At 48.3% G+C, this 16670-nt stretch overlaps 1 protein-coding gene across 3 annotated transcripts in view; it reads left to right on the top strand.

The window, feature by feature from the left end:
• The window catches only part of SPOCK1 (SPARC (osteonectin), cwcv and kazal like domains proteoglycan 1), a 500255-nt gene that overhangs the window by 359573 nt on the left and 124012 nt on the right, over positions 1-16670 (top strand). For all 3 annotated transcript variants that reach the window (XM_034656051.1, XM_034656050.1, XM_034656049.1), the window contains one exon: positions 8286-8412. In XM_034656051.1, coding sequence (XP_034511942.1) covers positions 8286-8412 — 127 coding nt within the window. The remainder of the gene's footprint in view (positions 1-8285; positions 8413-16670) is intronic.

Genomic DNA, 16670 nt, shown 5'->3' with positions numbered 1-16670 from the left:
AAAAAAAAAAAAAAAAAAAGTGGTTTTGATTTGAATTTCCCTGATGGCTAATGATTTTGAACATTTTTTCATGTGTCTGTTTACACAGGACTGGAGACACATGGGACTGGCAGTCAGGTGTGGGTTTGGCAACCTGCAGTTCTTTACAAATTCTGGAAATGCGCTTGCTTGCTTGCTTGCTTTCCCCTTCCCCCTTCCCTTCCCCTTCCCCATTCTCCCTTCCCCCTTCCCCCCTCCCTCTTCCCCTTTCCCCCTTTCCCTTTCCTACAAATTAGACCAGCAGCACATGATTGTCAGGGATTCAGGCCGTACCACGTAGAGTCACCAGGCCGAAGTTCCCTTTCTCCTACCCTCAGGCCTCCCTCACCTTCTTCGTTTACACAGCTGCCTACAGTGTTTCTGGAAACTCTCATTTGGCTGTTGACTCTTCTCACCTATGAAGAGTGGATGCATCCCCAGCTGCCTCGGCCGTGACACAGCTCAGGAGACAGGCAGGTCATGGAGACTTGGCTTGGCCTTGACCTGTACCTGGGAAGATGTTCCTGCTTTTGAAATTGCTGACATACCAGGCACATAATTTTTTGGTGGCCCCGGTTCTGTTCTACAACTGTAAAAACACATGGTTTTTCTATGGGTTTGAAGCTGCTTTAGAAACCTTGTTGGTGATGGTTTGGAAGCTCGCCTGTGAACCGATGGCTCTCTCCTTATTCCGGGGCCTGCTTGTCTCTTCCGAGGTGTTTGAGCCGTGACTTGGAGTATGTCCTGAGCTTCACCGACCTTACCTGGGTCAACTCTGATAGGGCGGAGCCACACACAGGTGCTGGCTTTCCGGAGGTGGACAAGCCAGCTCGAATCAGGGGATCAGTGGGTGCTCCACCCCGACGCCTGGGACCCACCACGGGAGCGTGATCCTTCCTGCTCCACGGGTCTCTTCTGCTCCTGAAGTCCCGACTCACTCCCCAACGCAGCTTCCCATGTTCCACCATACCTCTTCTTCCTTGTGGGCATGTTGGGAGGAGTAAATGGGACACATCACTGTGTAAAGGGCTTAAAACAATGCCTGGAACATGCTGAAAAAATGTTCATTACTGTTGGTGGTAGTAATAATAGTAGTATCAGGAGAATAGTAAGTCCTCACTAAATGCATAGCTGCTATTATTATGTATTTGCCCTTTTTAATTTCAGGTATCTGGAAGCAGCCTGTCTTTGTATGACGTGGGTGCCCAGTTGCACTTAGGACATCCCTAGGCACACCCTAGTGACTCCAGGCACACTGAGAGCTCTTCCTCTGTTCGCTAATGGACATCTGTTCATTAGGAAAACTGGACTCTTTTGGGCCAGGATCTTGCATCTGTAGTCTTCTTCCTTTGGAAGAGGATGGAGACTCATGAGCCCACAGAGACCCGGATGGAGAGTGTCTTCTGATATGAGGGCCCGTCTCTGTCATCAAAGAAGCTTTTGTAAACGACACAGGCCATTATGCTCTTCCTGTGAAATTTTATGGCTTTATATAATGACTCGAATAACCCTAACAACGGAGGAATTATAGCATCATTTTACATGACAGATTATTTCAGTGGTTAACATGTTTTTCATTTCAATTAACATTCATTATTTTGTCTCTGGCTCAAAATAGCCACCACGTTAGCTCTCTGCCTATCTTCCATCCTTGTTTTAGAAGCAATTAGTTCTGATTTTGCAAACAAATTCAATGTTGCCTGTGAATGGGCAGCTTGATATTAACAAGAGAATACAATGCTTGTGGTGCTGGCAGCCAGCAGACGAATGCTGGGATTGCTGGAAAGGGGCCCTTCTTGGGTGGGTCCTCCATGGCTTTGAGATGACAAGTCTGCTTTAGAGGGCTGATGAGAGAACAGACACAGGACAGAAGAAAAGTTCCTGGGACTATGACTGGCTGTTCCATAAGCCTGTTTCTCCCTTTTGTAAAGTGGGGTAATGACAGTATCTCCTGTCAGAGGGTCGTGGTGTAGGAGGAGTCAGGGAGATGTGTTCAGGGCCCTGAGTCAGGCAGGTGGTTGTCCTACAAAACTGAAGGCCTGTTAGCTACTGTCACTTATTATCTGGACTTGCTTTCCTCTTTGACCAGCTGTTCACACAGAGTAAAGCAATTTTATCTGAAGTTATGCACACCTGTTAGAATACCAGGGTATTATACAATGAAGGGCCTTTCTTAAAAACCAAATGAAAAAAAGTCAACATCGCTACAGAGGCTCTTAGCAGCCCACACCTCCAGTATGTCCTTAAATTTTTTTCAGACACAGATTATTGAATGTCATCGTGCGGGATCGATGTCAGGAAATATATACCTGCCCATCCATCGCCAAAAAATTATTCTGGAAGTGTCTGTCCTGCCACTGTTTTGCCTTAGGCCTTGGCTATGGTCCTCCTCTGGCCATGGCCGAGTGAAATGCTGGACAACTGACATCGTCAAAGACCTTGTTGGTGTCAACTGTGGGGAATTGGCAGAAGAGGGGACTTGCCTTGATTGATGAGGGTAGGGACATCCGAGTGAGAAGTGGCAGGGTCCAGTGGGAAGCAAGAGCAAGACATTCCTGGTGTGTGTACTTGAAGGTTGACATTTCCAGGAACTAGGACAGGAACGTGTTGGAAAGAGTGATCACAGTCTGGTCAGTCTTGGTTGTAGCAGCTGCCCCCTTGTAAGAGTGTGAGTTGCTCTTGTAAATAATATGAATACTAATATGTTTATTTACATACTGTACTGAAGAGAAATCCTCTGAGTGGTGTTCCAAAGAATTGTTTTGGAACAGAGTAAGTCTTGAAATTGAGATTATCAAAATGTGATTCTGTGCTATGCTGTTTCCTTGCCGGAAGATTGAGGGGAGTCTCATCATTGGAGTACTACCCAATGATGTTTGCTGATAGTTTCCATTGTTTGAATTTTTTTTCTTTATAAATGATACTAAACTTAATATTTTCTGTTTGTTTAAAAAACATGTAAATGTTGTGAAGAATGTAGAAAAACTTAGTATTTCAGCAATTCCTGAGGATTCCTGAGAATTATGATTTCTTGTTACTAAGTCCTAAAAATTGCTTTCTGCTGGGAATTTGGAGCCACTAACTACATCGGAGGTCCTTGTCCAGCCTGGGAAGCAGTCTGACCTCTGGAATAGGAGGAGCCTTGAGCCCTGAGGTCTAGAGGACAGTTCCTTCTACCCACTTCTCAGTTGTCTTTAGAACTTTTTGCTCATTGTTGTTTTTTCAAGTTTGACTTAGGATTTCTATTTATTTATTCATTTATTCATTCATTTATTATTTTTAAAAATATTTTATTATGTTAGTCACCATACAGTACATCCCCAGCTTTTGATACAATGTTCCATGATTCATTGTTTGCATATAACACCCAGTGCACCATGCTATACATGCCCTCCTTAATCCCCAGCACTGGCCTATGCCAGTCCCCCACCCCCTCCCCTCTGAAGCCCTCAGTTTGACTTAGGATTTCTGAGTCTGTTGAGTTCTTGTTGCTTAAAGCCACGTGATAGGTTTGTCATCTAATTAGTGCAAATAATTTCCAGAAATAAAAGGAGAAAGGTCTAAAGGTCCAGATTAATGAATTCACTTTTTTCATTGAACAAACTTACGTGTTGAGGGTTGACCCTGTTTCCAAGCCTCAGGAGCACAAAAGTGTTAAGACCCAATGACTACCCTTGAGGCGTGGACGGTACACTGAGGAAGATAGAGTCAAAAAGAACCGCTTCATGCTGCAGTGCATGTCACAGCTGGGTCTGAACCAGGTGTAATGCTGGAACAAATAATATCATGATCAGTTCTCCTTGAGGTCGGACTCACAGTTTCAAGAGAGACATCATGAAGGGCCATGGATTTGAAGTTGGAATGAGGGACAGACATATGCAGGCAGAAAGTACGCAGTCCATGTAGACTTGCATGGGCATGGCTCATATGGAAACATGGAGGAGGCTCATAGGGCTGGCTGGACTTGGATCAGTAGGACCGAGTGATGGGGGAAGTGGTGAGGGCACGAAAGGGAGGCATCCAGGATGGCGTCCAAGGCTTGTAGCCTGAGTCTACCCCACGTCCTGTCGGAATAATGGGAGCCACTTAACATTTGGTCAAGTCGAAGCAAGGTTCACAAGGAGACTAGGCGGGAGCCTGACCAGAAGCGATTGCAGGACCACGGTGGCATGGGCATGTAGCTGGACTGCCTGTGGAGGGGCCCCAGGAGACTTCTTGGGGGGGAGGGTTGAACTGGGGCTTGTGGAAAGCCTTAGATGGCAGAGGAGAGGGAGGGGAGCAATGTGAGTAGCAGGGAAGATGTGGCAGATGGAGGGAAACCCACATGGTGGCATAGGTGCACAGCGATTGTTGGTGGGTTCTGGGAAGCAGCAGAGGGTGTCCGGGGCAAGATACTTGGTGGTAGTGGTCAGTGTGTGTGTGCGTGTGAGTGTCAGAGANTGCATGCGTGTGTGTGTGCGTGTGAGTGTCAGAGAGCAGGGGGAAGCAGACAGTGACCTGTAAAGGTAGGCTCATTCAGTTTCATACCCAAACCAGGAGTTCAGCCTGTGCCCCAGGAAGAGGGGGAAGAGGGAGGTTTTAAGTATGGGAGTCACGTCATCAGATTTGTATTTAAGAAGCATCACTCTGCTTCAGAAACATAGATGCTGGGAATTTTGGTAAACTTTAAAATCAAAAGGACTGAGAATAAGTAGTTAAGCACAAGAGAAAAAGAAATGTCCGTGACCTGCTTGTTGTCTGTCTGCTCTCCATGCTGGGGTGCTTGTGGGTTGGGGTTTTCTTTGCCGTGCGGTTAGTAGGGTAGGACGTGTGGCTGCCTCTAGCAACAGCCAGGTCAAGGTGGAATTAGGGCTTTGTGGCCAATTGAAAGGCTGGCAGGGCCTGCTTCCCAGGTTGAATTGCTGTGTCATGCCAGGTGATGAATGTCTGTGGAGTTGGGTATGGCAATTCCATCAAGACCCCTTCATAGGATTTCAGTCTTTGACTTAAGAAGTGAAATACCTTACAGTCTGAGCACTTAATCTCTTGCTTTGACTGGGTTGGTTAAGTTTTAGGGTTTGGACTGAATTGTGGGGATTGAAATATACACACAGCCAGGAAAGTTCTGCCTTCTTGGGTTCACATAAACTTGTATATAACTTTATATAATTTGGGCTCCGGATGGAGACCGTAGGTTTGTGTGCCACGTCCACTAGAGTCCTGGTAAGGTGAGGAACATCTGAGTTGGCTCCACTATGACAGGTAGGCTTGTTTCACTGGAAATGTGAAAATTTAAATTGGGTTGGCCTCTTTACCTCTAGTCCCCAAGGCATCCTACGAGAGAGAGGTTGTGGTGCCTCCATGGCCGCCCAACGCTGGGTATGCTCAGTTTCCTCCTTTGCAGGGTAGAGCCAGGGACAATGTTTCGGAGGTGTCTTATTTATAAATTTGAGCCCTGAAGATGAAAATACAGATGCCAAAATAGGAATTAAAGTGGTCCCAGAGCAGGGTAGCCATTTCCAGGATAACCTCATTTTGACAAATGCATGTGAGGTAGCTTTGCTGTAATTCTGTGTGTCACTGGCCAAGTCACTTCCTGTCTGTGTCTCATTCCTCATGTATAAAGTTGGACTAGGTTCATTTTAAGGTATTTTCTTGTTCTGACAGTGATTTTGTGATGAACTTCTGAGTGAGCACTGCGGTGGTCAGCTCATAGAAACCCACCCACTCACCCCCGCCCCGGGATCAAGGGAGCCGCCATGATGCACCCAGCCAGCCAGCAATCAGCTGGCCTCATCTCTTTGTGTCCCCACTATAAACTTAGTTTAACAGTGAAGTTTAGGTCCAGGGGTAGGGATGGCCTGTCATTAATGGGTCGTGACTAGGTGATTCCATTTCTTCCTCAAAGCGTTTGACTCGGTGTACAGTTCTCCCTCCTCTCTCTTTGGTTCAGCTCCTTGTTTCCTCTGGGGCATCCTTGTACGTGGTTATGTCTGCTCCAGCAAAGCTGCCCACTCTTTGGACTTTATAGCCTCTTTCTGGGAAATCGTAACAAGAATTGCTTCAGCGTTGGCCATGCACACTGGGGACTGACCCAGGAGAGGGCTTGCCAGATGCTGGAACTGCTCCCTGTGTTTGCGGATTCATTATCAATGTCAGACATCTGCCGTGTGAATGATGATAAATGTGCGGCGTTCTGCCGAAGGAATCATGGACTCTCAGATTCACCCCGTACTGACAGCCTGCTGGGCTGCTGCGTGGAGTCCCATCACCCAGCCTCCCTTCTTCTCTAGTCCGGAACGGACCTTGAAGGAGTCAAGTTTGGCAAAGGATACTAGGAGATCTCATGTCTGTGTGCTTCAGGAATGCAGGTATTTTTATTCCAGACGGAGAGGCCAGGACAAGGTGGGCAGCTGCTACGGAAGCAGGGAGGCATCGGAGAGAGGACCACCCCTGACAGACACGCGGGTGCCCCCAAAGAAGTTTCAAGTTGGTAATCTAGGCAGGGCTGACGGGGCTGAAGAAGAGAGAGTCATCCTTGGTCACTGTGCAGCTGGGTCAGTGTCATCATGATCATAGGCCTAGCCGCCAGTTGTCTTCATGACTTTGGGCAAAGCTCTTACCCAACTCGGGCTTCACTTCTCACCATTCATAAACGAGTAAGCTGGACTAGGTGATCTCATGGCGTCCTTGTGGGACCTCCTTTCTCATTTCGTTGGTCAGACAGGCCCAGCCCTATGGCCCTGCCAGACTGGGATCCCCTCATGGCCCCAAAGTTTGTGCTGTGGGTTCAGGGTCAGCCTCAAAGGTAGTTTCCTAAACAGACCTACTCCTCGGACTGCCTTCCCCAGATGGCTAGGGGAGGTTGGACATAGGATGAGAACCAGGTTGGGGGTTGCTCTTCCTAGATCGCTTTCTTTCATTTGGAAGAGGGTGGGTTACCTCAGACTCCAAATCCAAATTCATATGGAGCTGGAGATTTATTCCATAACTGGTAGAAAAGCTTTCCTTCTGTGGCCCCATGAGTTCATCTGAAGAGTTAAATGCCATTCCAAGTCTCAGGCCTTGGAATGAGGTCCCATTTCTCTCGCAATGGTAATTTCATTCTCTATACCCTCATCTGCTTTTGGGGCAAATAAGAATTAGAGCGACCGTTGACATTTTTATGGCTTTCTGGTGTCTGGGCATTATACCAAGTACATGCGTCAGCTCATTTAATCCTCATGCCACCAGCTTGAAGCAGATTCTGCCTCCCCCCGTTTTATAGATGAGGAAACTGAGGCTTCCTTACCGTTCCAGGGTTACATATCCTGCCAATCCAGTGAGTTAAGTGGCAGAGCTTAGATTTGTACTTGATGCCTTTGGACTCCAGAGCCCAAAGGTTAACCACCAGCAGCACTACTAAGAGGAAAACACTGGCAGGACACCATGATCGCCGTCCAGAGACCCTCATCCTCCCGCTGGAGCTCGCCCCAGGGCTGTGAGAGTCACTCCCTGCGCTTTGTCAGGGGAGCAGCTGGGTGACGAGAGGAAGGTCGCAGTCACTGCAGGCCTTTATCTCAGTGGCTTATGATTAAGGGGTGGGGTGCCTTCCGTGGACATAAGCCAACCTAATAGCACCATTTGTCATTATGACACAGGTTAGGATGGGGGAAACTGGAGCCGGAATGGAAGAGTAGAATTCTGATTATTTTAGCAGCTGAAGTGACATCAGAGCCTCTATAGAATGGCAAATTGGAAGCTGGGCTGAAGTTGCTTCAAAACGTATCCAGAGATCGTTTTCCACAGCTGTGATAAAGTCATTTGGTTGTGTTTGGAGATGCGTTTCTGTCTAAACTGCTGTCTGAGTTGTGTGTGTGTCAGCCCACTGCGAAGGCTGCCCATCAGCCCCGGAGGAGTGAGAACTCTGGGGTGCCGTGCCCAGGCGCCCCGGACATGTGCACCCTGGACTGGGGGCTCGGTGAGCCGATGTGGCTGCTCCCTCCTTGTTTCTTCTAATGTGCTGTGAATGTCTTTCCATGTCACCAAGTCATTTCCCATTATTTCTCATGGTGATGTTGTTGTGCTTGGTCCCTCTGGTGGGTGGAACCGGGGCTTTCGGAGGACACTCTCTGGTCCCTGTCAGCATGTTGGAACAAATGGGAACACTCGAGAAGGCCTCCAGGACGTGCCTGGCTGTTTGACTAGCCCCGTTGTTGATTGACTGGACTTTTTTCCAGGCGACTTGCAGGTGCGACCTGCGGGGACCAGAGCTTCAGTGAACTTATCCCCTCTCTTTCCATCCCTAGGCAAAAGAAGGGGAGTGTGGCCCACAAGCACTGGGTCGGACCATCGAATCTGGTGAAGTGCAAGCCCTGCCCCGCGGCGCAGTCGGCTATGGTCTGCGGCTCCGACGGCCACACCTACACGTCCAAGGTCAGTCACCTCCGCTCTTTTCGCTCATTATCCAGAATATCCCACGTCTGCGCGTTCTCACAAATCTCTGTGCTGGCCCGAGGGCCCTGACTCTCGGTGGGCTTCGGGCCTCACCCTCAAGAGGCTGCCGCACGAACAGACTCTCTAGCCAAGGAGACAGGATACAAATGTTACCTCCCATGGAACGGCAGTGATCAAGGACGGTGGGGAAAGGATGGTTCTGAGGGTGGCACGTCATCCTGAAGTCAGTCCAGGCAGGCTTCCTGGAGAAGGTGGGGTAGCAGGCGGTTCCAAAGATGTGAGTCCTATAGCTCAGCCATTGGGTGTCTCCGGAGTTTGCTGTAAGACGTGGCTGCCCATCTCCCACAGTTCAAGCTGCAGTGGTTTCTCTCTCCTCCTGTCGTCTCTGTGAGGCTCACTTGTGTGTAGATTCTGGGGCTGAAGACAGTTGCTTTCAGCAGCACCCTGGCCACCTGTGGCCCCACTACCCTGTGGTTTTGGCCTGGGTGCCGTCTTGGTCCTTCCCCCTCTGCACACACAGGTTACAGCTTCTGTTCCTGTGAGCCCCTCACCATCCTATCCTTGACACCGTGGAGATCCTGCAGGCCTGGGCAGGGGGCTGCCTGCTGTCCTCAGAGGCTTCTTTGGGTTATCTCGAGGCTGGGCCATGCTTTCCTGCTGACTCTCTGTTGCACAGATGATATATTTTTGTTCACTGAGAGCAGAGTGGTATCCTCTTAGATTTTCACATTTTTCTAACTAAAGCAGATATGTTTAGCAAAACAGGAAGCCAGAAGGTATATCTCACTGGTACTCAGGCCCATGTAATCTGCTTTTAGGACCTCAGTGTCATAATCACTCTCTGACTGTTTGTTCGTTCAACACATATCAGCTGAGCCCTTCTTATGTGCCAAACTGTGCCAGGTACTGAGGAAATTTAGAATGGAAATTAAAAAAAAAAAAAAAAAAGTTCACACATCTTCGTAGCCAGAGTCAGGAATCCTTACGTCCCCAGCCTCAGACCTGCCCTAGGAATTAGAGCTTCTCTGTCCAGGATCGCAGTGCATCCTGGTTAAATAGCTCAGCTCGGCTCAGCATACCCACCCTTGCCCCTTCCCCTCCTGTCTCTGGCCCCTGATGAAATCCGTTTGAGATAATTTGTGTAGCAGGGCTCACTGCTGGCATCCTGCATACGTCTGGAACTGTGGGTTTTGGGGGGCACGAGTGAATTTGTCCTATCTCCCATCCCCCAAGGGCAGATGAGGCCAGCATTGTCTTTCACCCAAAGCCCCGCTTCTAGGGATGTGAACAGTCACCTGGAGATTCTGCTAAAATGCCCCTTGTGATATAAAGGTCTTGCATGGGGCCTCAGTTTCTACATTTCTAGCAAGTTCCCAGGTGGTGTCCATGCTGCTGGTTGCTGGACCACACTAAGTAGTGAGGACTTTGGTTTTTATAATGTCTCCTAATAGATCTCATTGCCTCCCATACGCCCTTCCCCTGCCCTCAAAGGCCGTTTCTGCATGACGGAAGAGGTGGGGAGGATTCTGTAATAAAGGTCTGTTTGTGTGTCTCTCCCTCTTAAAATGCTTGGATATCTTTCCTCTTCCTGCTGAAACTAAACCCAGGCCTATTCTCGTTACTAACGGAGCCTTCCAGAACCAGCTGCCTTCCTACTCCATTGTCACTCCTTACAGAAAAGCTCTTTCCTTCACTGGTTCAGGATGTAGTTTGTGAACATTTCTAGTTATTCCAGGCCCTGTGCAGAACATGGCCGTGGGGAACGGGGCAGACACCATTCCAGCTCACTTGGAGGTTGCAATCTGGTAGGGGAAGCAGAAATAAATAAGTAACCAAACAGATAAATAGGCACTTTCAAATTTTGGCAACTGTTACAGTGGGGCTGAGAGAGAGAGAGAGAGAGAAAGAGAGAGAGAGAGAGAGAGGATGCTCTATAGGGGATGGTGAGGCAAGGCCTTTCTGAGGAGGTGTCCTTGAAATGGAGAGTGGAGGGTAGACTGTTTCAGACAGGGAAAATAGCCTGGGCCAGGGCTCTGAGGAAGGATGGTATGTATGAAGAAGGAAGAGGATGCCTGTGTGGCTGTCACATTGTGGTGTTGGGGGGGGAAGGAGGGTGAGAGAACAGTCTAAGAGGAGAGCTGTAGCCAAAGCTGGAACGTGAGCGTGTCTTGGGCAGTGACTGTCTTGGGGGACACTTGTTACTGTAACCGCCGCCTTCTCTGTGTCGGCCTTCAGAATGTGAGGCCCCAGAGACAGAAACAGAGCCTGTCCCCACCTTCACTGGGCACAGGGTGCAGTCGCAGTGGGTGATCAGACAGTATCAAGGCCGAGAGGGGAGCCTCCCAGGACTCTGGCTGGGAAGGGAGGGCGATAAGCCGATCTGTGTAACCCATCCAGGATTGGGAGTGAATGGGTTGCAGAGAGCTTAGTGATTGAGAAAAATAAGCAGTCCCCACCCCAGGCCAAGTTGCTTAGCTAAACACCTAGCCCGGGGCCCTGGCAGACAGTCAGAGGCTCCTTGCAATGCTTCTCTCCTTGAGAAGATCCAGGGTGCACTGTTCAAATGATTCCCTCCAGCTCTGGAGTAAACTGATCCTCAAGCCAGAGATTGGAGACAGGCCACAACATGTCAGTGGGTGATCGGGGATGTTGGGGCAAGTGGTGTGTTGCACATCAAAGCCAGCAAAACCCTGCCCGCTCGCCTCTGTCTCTCCTTCGCAAAAGGAGCTTCAAATGCCGGCTCCCCGTGACCCCCAAGCTACAGGGAGCGGTAGTTACCTGTCAGCTGTGGCTTGAAGTGCTGTCAGTTGCCCAGGGAATGTCTCCGGAAGTGCTTACTGGTCACGGCCTCATGCAGCCTGGGCAGGAAAGTTGGCTTTTTGTTAGAGAGGTTTGCCTGCTCACCGGTACTGATAAATAGCTTGTCTGAGGGGCAGGGTGGGGATTTGGGAGAGTCTTGCAATGACTCCTGGTTCTTCAAAAGGAGTGTGACTTCCAGGTACTGCTGTACGCTCGAAGCCTTCATTGGCCTCAGCCCGCTGTTGCACTAGTGTCCTTGAATTCCAGCATCAGCTGAAACAGAGTCCTCAGTTTCCCAGACCTGCTCAGCTGTCTTTTCCAGAAGCAAACGAAGAGACCTAAAGCATTCTTATTAGGAGCTGTACCCTTCTCCCCATTCTCCATGTGGGGTATACTGAGGCCCACAGAGCCACAGACAACAGCAGAGTTTGAAACCCAAGGTTTCCTGCCTCCATGTCTGTAATCAGCTGCTTGTATTTGAAGCTAAAACAAAGGGAAGGAGTCAGGGAGAGGTAGCATTGCAGTGGAAAATGGTGTGGGTATTGGTCTTTGGCATTAGACCAATAGTTTTCTACCTTATTTGAACTTCTAGAGAGTTGGCATTTTCTTTGTCCTGAAGAAACAAATCGAATAGTAGTCAGTCAATAGCCATGTGTTGACTGCTTTAAGACCTCTGAACCCGAGGACAGTCCTAAACCCCCTTGGAAGGAAGATATTTCAGTCTGGTCTGATTTACTCCTGGAAGTATTTGAATTATTGCCCCCAGATACATGACCACCCTTTTATGGAGGTTTAAGAGGACAGTTTAGTCTTACAGACAAAGCTGTTGGAGGACCATGAGTAAGATGGTCAGTTAATAAGAGTGAATGTGCTATTAATAAACTCTATCCCCTGGAGTTATAGCCTTTATTTGGGTCCCTGGGGTCAGGAAAACAAGGACAGATGAGACCATGAAACATGTTTAACAGGAGGGATTTGATATCATAGGTCAAATTCACAAAAATTAACGTTGGCAAAATATATTGCAGCTTTGGTCCCCATCATCCTCAGGGAAACCCACGCCCCACAGTAAATGATCACAGGACTGCACGGGAAGTGTTTGCTGTCTCCTGGGTGGATCTGAAGGCTATGGGCACACTGTCAGGAGCAGGAGGAAGAAGGAGCCCGCACAGCAGCTCTGGTGTGGCTGCTGGGTGTTTGTCCTCAGGTGGCGTCACATGAGCTTTCCTTTTGCTTCTACACCCAGAGCAGTCAGTCCTAGAACTGGAGCGATGTGCTTAGGAACAGCCCCTGTCTGTGGCAGAGCTAATTGCTGTATTGCAGCAAAGGACAAAGCAGACAAAGTTTTCATGGAACTTAAACGTAGGCAAGTTGAAAAGCAGCATCCTTCTATTACAAGAGATGTTCAGCTGAGGGGCATTCTGGGTGCTGCAGGACACAGAGCTGGGCCACCTCCACTAGTTTGGACATGTGAATGGTCTCCATAGTGGAAGTGATGGTTCCATTGAGATCTTCAGGCTGGAAGTCAGCTAGAGCAAGAGTGGTGTGGAGGGCAGCTCATCTGTCAGATGGGAGCGGGGGTAGAAAAGAGAGATGAAGGACAGCATGGCCCCTGATGGAGCCAGTGACAGTGTCAGCATGGCTGATCACATGTGGATCAGGGACAGGGGCTTAGCTACAGAAATGAGGCTAGAAAGTGATCAGGGGCCATTTCTTTCTGGCCTCAGAGGCCGTGTGAGGAGGCTGGAGTTTACCCTAATGGCCCCGTGGATCCGGTTGAGGGTTTCTGGTTTCAGATTCGCTTATGCCGGCTGAAGGGTGGGGATGGTTAGGGGCAGGAGGGGAAGCAGGGTGGCTGTGAGGGGCCTGCTGGTGGGTGTGAGGCCTGGATGTGTGTAGTTGTTGCAGAAATGGGCAGCAAACAGCCCACAGAGACATTCAGGGAGTCAGAGCCAGTCTTGGTGACGGTGTGGATTTCAAACACAGAAAGTCATTTCAGCTCTGAGCTCAGCAAAATGTCTTCTTCACCATCTTAGTCCTGGTGGGACTTGCAAGTCCTCCTGCCAACACCTTCACGGCCTCAGCCTGGGCCAGCTGGGAACCCCTCATCTCTGAACCCCCGTACTTCCTCTCTTGTCATCCCCATAGAAGGATGGAAGCTTATTGGGTTCCTGGGTACCAACTTCTAATTTTGTCTGATTGCAGAGGGGCTGCATAGCCACAGCTGATGACAGTCTGGTAGCCTGGGCTTCAAGTGGACAAGCTCAGCTTTTCTCCCTGTGGAGAGGAGAGCTGTTTTGGAAACCAGAGTGGCTCTGGGGTCCCTGGCAGCTTCGAAGGGCAAAGGGCCCAGATGTTCCACATCTTGTTTGTGGTGGAAAGGCCTCTTTCAGCAGGACTTCACTGAGTCCCCTCTCAGTCTGGACCCATTTGATGAAAGCTCTGATGTCAGTGCTAGGACTGCTCACTTCCCAGTGAGAAGCCACCAGTGCTTGGCCTGACCTCGAGGAGAGGGCTGCCCGAATGGAGCTGGGCACCCCTGAGAGCCAGCTCCGTTCTCCCTCATCAGCCTGGCTGTTGGTAATTGGAAAACAAGCAGGCAAACACCCTTCTGCTGTCACCCCCCTCCCCAGAGGGTTTACTTCCTTAATCACTGTTAAACAATTAGCAAATGGCTCATTTATGTCTAGACGCAGAAGAGAGATGCAGAGTTAAGAACTGCTGTGGAGGAAAATGTTTCTCTTCTGTTCTGAGTGTGCACACATGAGGGAGGGGGAGAGAGAGCGAGCTTGCTTTATAGGGTTGGCATTTCTTTCAACATATTGTTGCTGCAGATTATATTATTTTCAGAGTCATCTTAATAGTTTCCAACAATTGCTACCAAGTAAAGGTCATGTTTGAAGTTCTTGGCAAATGGAGTCTCTGTTGGCCGGCATTTCCCATGCACAGGCTGTTCTGAGGGTTAGAGCAATCCAGAGTGTGGATTGTAAGACTCTGCAAGATAGTTTTAAGCTCAGTGTCTCTTCCCGATCTTCCCCAGGCTCTTGCGGCCCCATGACCATGACAGGCATGGGACCTTTTTATGTACAGCAACTCTGCTTTGCTTTGCAGCAGAGTTGAGAGTGTCAGTATTTGGGGGGATATTTTTGGACAGCCCTGCCTCCACAGAACCTGCTGGGTGAGAACTGTCTTCCCTTGCAAGTGGCTCGTGGTGAGGGCCTTGCTTCTGGCTAAGCAGAAAGTCAGATGATGGGGCACAAAAGATGGCGGGCTTGCGTTTCCATGTTCTGTGTGTCAGGGAACTGGACACAGTGGCAGTAGTAATGGCCCAAGGATACGAGGACAGTAGCAATTAAGGGAGCCATTGGATGCGCCCATCTGGCGGCCCTGTGGAGGGAAAAGAAACGTTAAAAATCCCAACCCCATCCCCCTGGGCTCTCAGGTAGCAGCGGGAGAACACAGTGGTGTGTCCATGGACCACGTGGACACCAACGGTCGGATGAGGGAGTCACGTGGTAGGTTCCATTATTTTGATTTTCTGTTGCTTAGAAAAAGCCAACAAAGGAGGTTTTATGACTTTGGAGAAACACTCCATGGATTTAACCAACTCTCAGCAGTTGTGTTTTATATGTTAAACAGTTCGAGATTCAGGCGCACATCTCCCATGGCTGACGCCCCAACTTTGCCTTTTCCACTCAGGCCTCATTCATTTTTACCTTCCTTTCCTCAGCCAAATATCATTTAGAATGAGAGCCGGAATTCAGGGTACAAAACCCTCGACTCTTGGTTTAAATAGAATTCTTGCTCTAGTTTTGTCATCTTCCCCTTTTCTCCTTCACAGGGTTTTGGAAGGAGCAAGTACAAATAATATGTAAAATAGTGGTCGTGTCCTAGTTAGGACATAGGTTCTGACTGCTATAGCAAAAACCCAAACGTAACAGAGGCTTAAATAGGATGAAGTCTAATTTCTCACTCATGCAAACATTCCAAAGGTAAGCAGCCCAGGGCTGGTCGCTGACCAGGATCCTTTCAGCTCATTGTTCTTTCTCAGCAAATGGAATTGTTGAACTTCTGCATCGGGGTCCAAGGTGGCTGCTGTGCCCCATCCTGAAAGAAGGAGGAAAGAAAGGGGCACAATTAAGAAGTCACCCATGTCACTTCTGCTCACATCCTATTGGACACAACTTCATCATAAGGCTCCATGAGGGTGCAAAGAAGTCTGGGAAATGTAGTTTTTATTCCAAGCAGCTATGTGCCTAGCTAAAATTTGAAAGTTAAATAATTGAAGGATACAGTGGATATTGGGGTTACCTATCAGTCTCTATCCTAGTAATATTTTAAATAATCCTGATCATGACAAGAACAACAACAAAACAATAGAACTTAATTACTAAACATGTATTAAGTACCATGACCTTGTACTAATATTGTATTTCCCCTATCACTCCATAATATTGTATTTCCCCTATCACTCCATCCAATTCCCACAACAAACTTATGAGGTCGTACTTTTATTAGTCCCAAATTAAAGATGTGATCGTGGAAGCATTACAACTTTTCCAAGGGCAGCATAGGTCGTAAGCAGCAGGGCAAATCCTTGAACACTGGTCTAACTCTTCAATCCGTCTTTACTTTGATGACTGGAAAGCCATCTAAAAAGTAATGTAAAATAGCAGCTGTATCATCAGGATGCTTTTGATTTCAAGTGACAGAAACATAACTCACACTCTGCCTAATTCCCAGATGAAGATTTACTGCCATATAAGGCTAGAAAGTATACTGGGGTAGGCAGACCTCAGAGAAAGAAGAGGAAATTCGGTGTTGACAACTCTGCATTTCCTTCTGTCTCTCTTTGTCTATCTCTGCTTGGCTTCATTCTGCAAAGAGGCTTTCTCCCCTTGGCAGAATATAGGGATTTTGACAGCCCCAGATTCATTCCTCTCAGCCCAGAAACTCAAAAGACATTTACCAGTGTCTCTGCTTCAAACCCCAGGGAAGGATTCCACTTGGCTTTTTCTGAGTCCTATGTCCATCCTTTAATCAAATATCGGACCACATGACCTTCTTCCTCCCTACCGTTTACTAGGACCAAGGGTAGTATTTTTTCCAGAAGAGAGGGAGGGCAAGATTATTTCCTGGATCGAGGAAAATTTAAAAAGCAGTGTACTACATAATCACCTCCTGAAATGTCAAATATAGTAACCTCATTAAAGGTTTCAGCTAAATGACACTAGCTTGAGCCCGTAAGAATATATTAAGGTATTCTGTGTTTCTGTGAATGAGAGGCGTAGACAGGCATATAAGCCAAGCGCATACCAGACATGTTAGTGATCCAGTTAAAGAGAATGTTCATGCAGAGTAGAGTAGACTCAGCATTATTTTAATTCAGAATTCTTTTCAACCATTTGGCCTAATGTTGTTATACTTCCTTCTGATCA

This window comes from Ailuropoda melanoleuca, chromosome 3 (genome assembly GCF_002007445.2).
Source record: "Ailuropoda melanoleuca isolate Jingjing chromosome 3, ASM200744v2, whole genome shotgun sequence".
NCBI classification, from domain to species: domain Eukaryota; kingdom Metazoa; phylum Chordata; class Mammalia; order Carnivora; family Ursidae; genus Ailuropoda; species Ailuropoda melanoleuca.
Note: the sequence above shows the minus strand (reverse complement) of the source record. Positions and strands in the feature narration are given on the sequence as shown.